This window comes from Halichondria panicea, chromosome 3 (assembly GCF_963675165.1).
Source record: "Halichondria panicea chromosome 3, odHalPani1.1, whole genome shotgun sequence".
NCBI lineage: Eukaryota > Metazoa > Porifera > Demospongiae > Suberitida > Halichondriidae > Halichondria > Halichondria panicea.
Genome location: NC_087379.1, coordinates 7,377,614 through 7,386,905, shown reverse-complemented (window position 1 = coordinate 7,386,905; position 9,292 = coordinate 7,377,614). Strand labels below are relative to the sequence as shown.

Sequence of the window (9,292 nt, the reverse complement as noted above, 5' to 3'; positions counted from 1 at the left end):
ACCATAATTATGGCATAATTAACTGCTTTCACATTTCTAAAGCACTGCATACAAAAAATAAACCAAGTAATGTAATGATCGAAGTACACATGCAGTTCAGCTATTATAGGTTATGTTCTGTGACTTTGTTTGAGGTATGGCTGTGACCAGGACACAACAACTTTCCTCTTACCAGAGAAGGGCTGTGTGCATGTGCATTAGGGTCATCATTACTACCACGGTAACAGCGACAATTAACATAAAAATGCATACGAGCCGAAACAATTAACAGTGAACAAGTAGCCAACATACAAATTATTTGCCATTCGATCAAAAAACACTGTTTTGACTTGTACCACATAAAAATAATACTTTCACATTATACGTATATACACGTGCACTGGTCTCACTTTAAGTGATGTCAATATCTAATAGGGCAAAGAGCTGTATACATTGTTTGTAGTCTCACCTTTCTCCTCCAGTTTTGGGGTGAAGTTCTTTAGAGGAAAGTGTTTGAGAGCAAGCATGTCAGTGGTGCACGAGTTGAAGGTGTTCTTGAGTAGAGGGTCAGCCCCTAGTCTGATTAGACACGCCACTGTCACTATAGGTCTTGTCTCTGAGCAGCTCGATGGAGGACACTGTGTGTGTGCGTGTGTGTGTGTGTAGTGTGTGTGTGTGTGTGTGTGCGTGTGTGTGTGTGTGCGTGCGTGTGTGTGTGTGTGTGTGTGTGTGTGTGTGTGTGTGTGTGTGTGTGTGTGTGTGTGTGTGTGGTGGCAACCATCCTGACCACTATGCCAAATATGGAGTTAAAAGGCATGTGACTATACCCACACAAATATTCCCATCAAAGAGTATGTATGTAAAGCTTTAATGTAAAACTGAAACTGCCAGAAATGGCAGCCAACAACCAGCAACAAGCTGACAAGAGAATAATAGGATTCGATTGTGAGTTTGTGAAGCCACCACCTTCGAAATACATCCAGTCAGAGTGTCCAGTTTGTCTCCAGATCATTCGAGAGCCCCACCAGGTCACATGCTGTGGAAAAAAGTTTTGCAAAGCTTGTATTGAGCACATCAAAGCAATTCAAAAGCCGTGCCCAACCTGTAACGAAGAATTTTCAATTTTTGCCGACAAAAGTTCCACTGCCAGAGAAACGACTCGATGGATGTCAGTTTGTTGAGATTGATTGCATCTACAGGAACCAACTGCAACGAAGGTACATTCAAAACCACCAAATTAAGGATTGCCCCAAACGTCCATTCGGTTGTGAGCACTGCCATGATTACAAGTCTACCTACGATGATGTCACCAACAACCACTGGCCTGTGTGTGGGTCCTTCCCTGTCCCCTGCCCTAACCAGTGTGGTTCAACTATCCAACGTCAGAATATAAACAGCCATGTTGCCAAAGAGTGCCCCTTGACCACCATCAACTGTGACTTCCACCACGTAGGCTGTGCTGTGAAACTCCCTCGACAAGACATACCAGAACACCTGAGAGAGAACCTACTCACACACATCTCTCTATTAGCCACCAGTCATGCCAAGCAACAAGACAAAATCACAAGTCTGGAAACTGAAAATACACTATGTAGATCGTTTGAGACCAAAATAGCTGCACTACAGACCAAAGTTACCACACTACAGCAACAAAACACTACTATAGTAATGCCGAGATAACATTTTCTACAATGAACTTAACTGCACTACAGAGCACGCTACAGCAAGAAAAAAAATTGTTTGCTACTAGTATTGCCAAGCAACAAGCTGATATTGCTATTTTAGTAGAAGAGAATAAACATCTAAAAATTAAAATCACAGAATTGGAACCATTGCAACAACTACTCAAGACAGCACCTCCCATTGTGAACTCTAGACCTCTTGTTCCACTGGAGCCCCCTGTTCTTACAATGACCGACTTCCAACAGCACAAGAGAGATGACGATAAGTGGTACTCCCCTCCAGTCTACACCCACCATCAGGGCTACAAGATCGGTCTCAGAGTGTACGCTAACGGTGAAACCTGTGGTATAGGAACACACGTCTCTGTGTACGTGTACTTTATGAGAGGAGAGTTTGACAATTCTCTGAAATGGCCGTTTCGTGGTGTGATTTCATGGCAACTACTGAACCACGTTAATGGCGAGGATCATAAAACACAAACAATCACCTATGATGACAAAGCACCAAATGTAAGCTGTACCAGAGTGACAGTCGGAGAGAGGGGAGTGGGGTGGGGAGCTCCACAGTTCATTGCTCACACTGAACTGAAGCCCAAGTATTTACGAAACGACACCCTTTTCTTCCAAATACACAAAGTAGAACTGAAGTAGTTGCTTAATTAGAAGAGTGATAATTACGTATACACACAAACAAACCGTAGACATAAGTATTATCTGTGTACTGATTGCAATTGTATTTGTTTGGACTACATGTACCGTACTGGCGCGTTACTAAGCGCTGGCTACAATAAATGTTATAATATATACTTGTGGGTTAAGCTTAACCTATAATTATGTTATAGTTAATATACGGCACATTAGTTATTATGTTGTCGCTTATTTGCTTAATTTACACTGAGAAAAATAGGAAAGAGCTAAATCAATCCAACGCATAGCTTCAATACAATGTTGTGTAACTATACCTCTTATATAGCACGCCTTCACCTGTGTCTTGCGTGTTGCTATGGCAGCAGTGATAAGACTTGGCTCTATCCTAGTGAGTAATTCTGGTGTGAGGTGCTCCAGAGTGTCCGGAGGGAGGGAGCCATCACCAGAGAAAGACACTATCATCCTCTTCACCGTCTCACTGGACTCAGGCTGTGGGGGGGGGGGGGGGGAGTGAAGAGATGGTGTTGGTTACCAGTGTCTGTAGGCAATAAGCCTGGGGGGGGGGGGGGTCTCACCATGTCTGCTGGTTTTGGAGACACCTTTCTCCCCAGTACAACCTACTCCTCACGGATTGCCTGATACTGGCACATATCCTCGAGAAGAGATGGAGCTGTGTCTAGGGTTGTCTCTGTCATTATTTTTGTGCACTTTAATGCTATTTTTTCTTGACAGTGAACAACCATCACAACCTACATATAAGTAGCTAACATACGGCCATTTGGTCATAAAGACAACTAAACTACACTACTGTAGCACACAACCATGAAAGCATTCCCTAACCTGTCTCCCGAGGGAAGAGACAGCGACCAGTGTACAGGTACTGGAGGAGCACTTGCACCACCTTACCAGTCAGTGTAGGCAGTGGAATCTATGGGAGGGAGGGAGGGAGTTGGTCTATGTGTGTATATACAGTGGTGTTCAGAGTTGATGCTTCACAAAGGATAATTAAGTACAGTGTACCATGCATGGTCTCAACGTTTCTCAAACACACAGTATATGCAGTATTCAATATTCTAGTAGCCATGGACAGAGGTAGTGCAATCAGCATTAAACAACCAACCTCCTTGTTTCTAGATTCCACCCATAGTTCAGAGTCTAGCATGGACTTAAACACGGGGCTTTGGGCACAGAGAACCAGTCTGTGTGCATGGAATCGGGACCCGTCCTCTGATATCAGTTCCACGTCACTCAGACTCAGGCTATTGATGTACGCCGCCAGGTCAAACGGTGGCTCTGCAAGGAGGCAGGAAAGGGAGAAATGAGGTTATGTACAACACATAATCAGCTGAGTGTATGTACCACATAACATTAATACTTGCACAATGACATTATACAGATAATCAATATACAAATGCACTGCATTGTCTCGATGCCAAGTCTAGAGCAAAGAGCTGTTTGGGGTGAAGTTCATTGGAGGAAAGTGTTTGAGAGCGAGCATATCAGAATATGTGTTTGTGTGTGTGTGTTTGTGTGTGTGTGTGTGTGTGTGTGTGTGTGTGTGTGTGTGTGTGTGTGTGTGTGTGTGTGTGTGTGTGTGTGTGTGTGTGTGTGTGAGTGTGTGTGTGTGTTTGTGCTATTTTTCCACAAACTGACTATACACCAGCCATTATAGTAACTGCACCTAATATGGGTTAGAAGACATGTGACTACATGGAAAGCGTGAATAACAAGTAACTGACAATATTCATTATATCAGAGGAGCCGGCACACCCTGTTTAGTTACAAGAAAAGACAAGACAAGCGAATAAGAAATGGCACTGAACCCAAACAACCAGCAACAAGCTGACAAGAGAATAATAGGATTCGATTGTGAGTTTGTGGAACCTCCACCAGAACGATACGTCCAGTCAGAGTGTCCAGTTTGTCTCCAGATCATTCGAGAGCCCCACCAGGTCACATGCTGTGGAAAGAAGTTTTGCAAAACTTGTATTGAACACATCAAATCTACTAAAAAAACGTGCCCAACTTGCAATGAAGAGGAATTTTCAAGTTTTGCCGACAAAAGTTCGAAACAATTGCTCTACAGTTTGAAAGTTCGCTGTAGCCACCAGAAAGACGGGTGTGAGTGGACGGGGGAACTGAGACAGCTTGATGGGCACCTCAACACAGATCCACAGCCAGAGAAACAACTCGATGGATGCCAGTTTGTCGAAATTGATTGCATCTATAAATGCGGGAACCAACAACAGCGAAGGTACATTCAAAACCACCAAATTAAGGATTGCCCCAAACGTCCATTCGGTTGTGAGCACTGCCATGATTACAAGTCTACCTATGATGATGTCACCAACAACCATTGGCCTGTGTGTGGGTCCTTCCCTGTCCCCTGCCCTAACCAGTGTGGTTCAACTATCCAACGTCAGAATATAGACAGCCATGTTGCTGATGAGTGCCCCCTGACCACCATCAACTGTGACTTCCACCACATAGGCTGTGCTGTGAAACTCCCTCGACAAGACATGCCAGAACACCTGAGAGAGAACCTACTCACACACATCTCTCTATTAGCCTCCAGTCATGCCAAGCAACAAGCTGAGACTACACAACAAAGAGAAGAAATCACCAAGCAACAAGACAAAATAACAAGTCTAGAAGCTGAAAATAGAATACTTAAAACAAAAATTAACGAATTGGAGCCAATGCAACAGCTGCTCAAGACTGCACCTCTCATCGTGAACTCTAGACCTCTTGGTCCACTGGAGTTGGCGCAATTACTCACGCCCTATGTTCAGCTTGCACCATGTACCGCCATACCTCTTGGTCCCCCTGTCCTTACAATGACCAACTTCCAACAGCACAAGAGAGATGACGATCAGTGGTACTCCCCTCCAGTCTACACCCACTATCAGGGCTACAAGATCTGTCTCAGAGTGGACGCTAACGGCTGCAACACTGGTAAAGGAACACACGTCTCTGTGTATGTGTGCTTCATGAGAGGAGAGTTCGACGATTCTTTGAAATGGCTGTTTCGTGGTGCGATTTCATATCAAATACTGGACCAAGTCGATGGCAAGGGTCATAAAACAGGCACAGACACCTACGATGACAAAATACCTGACAAGTACTGCACCAGAGTGACAGAGGGAGAGAGATCAAAGAATGGATGGGGAAATTCAAAGTTCATCGCTCACACTGAACTGGAGCCCAAGTATTTACAAAACGACACCCTTCTCTTCCAAATAAACAAAGTAGTACTGAAGTAGTTGCTTAATTAGAAGAGTGATAATTACGTACAGTATACACACAAACAAACCGTAGACATAAGTATTATCTGTGTACTGATTGCAATTGTATTTGTTTGGACTACATGTACCGTACTGGCGCGTTACTAAGCGCTGGCTACAATGAATATTATAATAAATACTTGTGGGTTAAGCGCACTCTTAACCTATAATTACGTTATATTCTATATAATTACAGCACATTATATAGTTCCTTTGTTGGAGCTTATTCACTTAATTTACACTGAGTAATAGGAAAGAGCTAAATCAATCCAACGCATAGCTTCAATACAATGTTGTGCAACTCTACCTCTTATATAGCACGCCTTTACCTGTGTCTTGCGTGTTGTTGGCTCTATTCTAGTGAGTAGTTCTGGTGTGAGGTGCTCCAGAGTGTCCGGAGGGAGGGAGCCATCACCAGAGAGAGACACTATCATCCTCTTCACCACCTCACTGGACTCAGGCTATGTATGGGGGGTGAAGGAAGTTATAGGCAGTAGGTGTGTACAGTATAGTGTCACAAGCCAGCCGTTACAAGTCTGGTCCACGAGACTAGAGGGGGGGGGGGCTCACTTTTGTCTGCTGGTTTTGGAGACACCTTTCTTCCCTGTATGACCTTCTCCTCACGGATTGCCAACATCGCCTGCAAGGTTTCAGTGGCTCACATCTGGAGGAGTTGTGGAGGAGGAAGATACTCAGCATCATTCTTGTCTTCTAGCTCTGGTGAGTGAAGCTCCAAAACATACTGCAGTCTGAAACCATTCCTTCACATGTCACATGACTGAGTGGGTAACATGCTCTGCATTGAATAGGCCACAAGGGAATTGCTACACTGTATTAGGAGGCTACCATCTCCTTCTACTAACATGTACATTCTGTACTTGTACCATGATGTGCTCTGACACTAAGGAATATCCATTGAAACTCTCAGGATACTCCAGGGTACAAATCCCATTGTGGTCAGCCTAAAGCACCCTCCACCCTTAAGAAACCACAAATTCATGAAACAATGTACAGCATGTAACGCACATGGAGGAATGATTGCTGTGTAAATATAAAACGATGGAAACGGCAACTGGTTATAAATATCAGTCTATGGTGGTTCAGGATCTTATGAGGCTGGGTCTTGTCATCGGGTTAGACCAGGACACAACGATCTTCCTCTTGCCGGAGAAAGGCTACAGAATGGAAAATACAACAAAATATTGATAAAGGCTCACTAGAATCATAGAAATCGATCCTACATACAATGCTTAAATCACGTACTCTATGTACCAGTGCCAGTAACAGTAGTGTGCATGTGACACCACAATCAAATACAGTGGAACCCCTCTATAACGGACACCTTTGGGGAACAATGTTTTGGCCCTTATACAGAGGTGGCCTTTGTTGAGAGGTTGTTTTGTACACAACTTATTCATTTGGGACCTGGGTGACTGGCTGTTATATAGCAACTGGCCTTTATTCGGAGGTGGTTGTTAACAGAGGTTCCACTGTATAGAGCTAACACATACATAGTGAGGCTAGAGTGGTTGATTCATGCAAAGACTCTCTTACCTGTCTCCCGTGAGAGACCCTGAAGTTGTCAATCATGAGCACGTCTCCCTGCTTCCAGCGATTGAACACAAGGTTCCTCCACACTGTGTCTCTAACGTGGCTCACTGTACGATAAGGTATGGCCGCACCATCGCCATAGCAAGTGTTCATACCAAGGCTCAGTTTAGCCGAGGGTGCTTTCAGTCCGATATAGAAGAAGCTGGCAGCCCACAGGACCCAGGAGTAGAGCAGCTGTTTGAGACCCCCCAGGCGCTGGTACACACGGTAGGGCTCGTCATAATACATGGTCCAATGAAATACCTGATATGTGTGTGTGTGTGTGTGTGTGTGTGTGTGTGTGTGTGTGTGTGTATGTGTGTGTGTGGTGGGGGGGTTGGGTACTAATTGTTGATATAGGTAAACGACCATCTCATTGCTAGCACAAAATTTGCACCACAATTAAGAACTAGATTGCAGCGTACTTGAAACAAGTATTGTCAGACAACAAAATCATAATTTAACTCGCTAGTACGAAGACTTTCAGTAGTAGTCATAATTTTCACATTTGCATTGCAATAGTGTTTCATCGCAATCTAGCTACTGTAAGTGTAGCAGTACTCAGAAACCAACCTAGTAAGCTATACCCAATCATCACTATATACCTATTACCAGGAGTTTATATAGCTCCTGCTATTACCTGATCTATGCATGCAATGATTGTACAATGCCATATGGTGATACAGTACTAGCCAGGGCCAAGCGACCATCGCTATACATACCATTAAATGATTGAACCACACTTTGTGGCCGGACTGAGGATGCTTCTCTATAGCAGGGACACGGTTCACTATCCTCAGTGAATCGTTCTCTCCCCATGAGTGCTCCATTCGGTTCTCTGTCAGTTCCTGGGAAACTTCTTCTCGATCTTTGGTGCCAAACACGGCCTCCCACCCCTTCATCATGGACGGGTCTGTGAAGTAGCTCCTCTGTCTCACATAGTTACGAATATGCATCACCTACAACACAGCAGCAATGTAATCACGTGGTTCATCTGTTTGTGTTAAATAAATCAGCTGACAGGAAGTTTGTACACACACCACATGCACACACACCACATGCACACACAATCACTATCTACACATACTCACTCCTTTGTCTTCAAAACTTTGTCGAATTTTCGGATCCATGGTCTCATAGACTTTCTTGTAGTCGGCCAGACAAGTCTCCCCTCCAGCCGAGGTGGGTGCCTCCAGACAACAGAAGAACAGTCTCCGAGGAGGGGCGGGCAGGAACGCCATCTCAAGGTGTTGGGGAATGGGGTAGTGTGGGGGGAACTCACTGGCCGAGAACACGTACTGTGTGTGGGGGAGGGGCTTAATTACAGAGCACAGTACACATGGTACACAACTATATTGAAGCCACTAGCTATGTAGCTGTTTGTGTGGACAAATTGTTTTCTTGGAATGTATATCAAAACACATTAATCAGGTAGCCAGATCAATGGCTGATCATGTGACAATATAATTATCATTTATACTATAGGCAAAAACAACCCAAGTCAATGTTCTCTGTCCAACACTATATGAATCATGATTAGAATTTCATTTAGATGGCTCAAAACATGCTTGCTATTAATACATTCCTACCCAGTCCAGTTAATCAGCCAACCACACACATGGAGATGCATGACAGTATACCTGGGTTCCAGGGATTTGGTTCCTTGGAGAGGTGCCTCTGTACGTGTCACACAGGTCAGGACTGAACTGCAGTACAGCTTCTTGGAAGTCGATGGCTTCGTTCACATCAAACCCTTGCAATAAGATGGCTCCTGTATAGCAGATACAATCATTAAACATACAGCTAGATATGATTTTATGAGCCAGCAGAGCAACAAGTATACAGCATTTACAAGTTTCGCAGCTGGCTGTATATGGTCTACCATGTTCCAGCAGCTTCTGGTCCAGCCAGTCCTTGTTGGCTGCCATCCACTCCTTGAGGAATTGCAGGGATGTATTGCCATCTCTGGGACTGATCTTGAGAGGGAGAGCATCTGTGGAGACGGTCACAGCAGCTATACTAGTCCATGCCATGCCATATTGCATGCTGTGGTAGAATCCAGTACTAGTCTGCACATGCGCATTAGGCCACAAAGGAATTCTACACTGT

At 44.3% G+C, this 9,292-nt stretch overlaps 2 protein-coding genes across 6 annotated transcripts; one reads left to right on the top strand and one right to left on the bottom strand.

The window, feature by feature from the left end:
* Positions 1–18: 18 nt before the first annotated feature.
* Positions 19–9,249, bottom strand: LOC135334084 (dapdiamide synthesis protein DdaC-like). Of its 5 annotated transcripts, none has more exons than XR_010394189.1 (8): positions 9,066–9,247; positions 8,824–8,954; positions 8,275–8,481; positions 7,906–8,142; positions 7,148–7,447; positions 6,620–6,768; positions 6,164–6,389; positions 5,923–6,054 (listed from the first exon to the last, which is right to left on the bottom strand). XR_010394189.1 is itself a non-coding variant. In XM_064529137.1 (6 exons), the coding sequence occupies exons 1-6, from the start codon at positions 9,226–9,228 to the stop codon at positions 111–113; spliced, it is 1,110 nt and encodes a 369-aa protein (XP_064385207.1). In that variant the 5' UTR covers positions 9,229–9,249; the 3' UTR covers positions 19–110. The 5 variants fall into 5 exon arrangements, 3 of the variants coding, with proteins under 3 accessions (XP_064385207.1, XP_064385204.1, XP_064385208.1); XR_010394190.1 differs by having other exon boundaries at positions 6,164–6,371; XM_064529137.1 differs by lacking the exons at positions 5,923–6,054; positions 6,164–6,389; positions 6,620–6,768 and adding an exon at positions 19–182 and having other exon boundaries at positions 9,066–9,249.
* On the top strand, positions 4,021–5,675 carry LOC135334069 (TNF receptor-associated factor 4-like). Its single transcript, XM_064529111.1, has 2 exons — positions 4,021–5,071; positions 5,132–5,675. Exons 1-2 carry the CDS (start codon positions 4,121–4,123, stop codon positions 5,570–5,572), a joined length of 1,392 nt encoding a protein of 463 aa, XP_064385181.1. The 5' UTR covers positions 4,021–4,120; the 3' UTR covers positions 5,573–5,675.
* Positions 9,250–9,292: the final 43 nt, after the last annotated feature.

Bases quoted from the DNA above. Each gene is read 5' to 3' on its own strand.
- LOC135334069 (XM_064529111.1), top strand. From the start codon at position 4,121: ATGGCACTGAACCCAAACAACCAGCAACAAGCTGACAAGAGAATAATA. The intron at 5,072-5,131 runs TTGGCGCAATTA...ATACCTCTTGGT, and splicing joins GACCTCTTGGTCCACTGGAG to CCCCCTGTCCTTACAATGAC.
- LOC135334084 (XM_064529134.1), bottom strand. From the start codon at position 9,228: ATGCAATATGGCATGGCATGGACTAGTATAGCTGCTGTGACCGTCTCC. The intron at 8,955-9,065 runs GTAGACCATATA...TCTGCTATACAG, and splicing joins CCAGAAGCTGCTGGAACATG to GAGCCATCTTATTGCAAGGG. The intron at 8,482-8,823 runs GTATACTGTCAT...CCCCACACACAG, and splicing joins ACCAAATCCCTGGAACCCAG to TACGTGTTCTCGGCCAGTGA.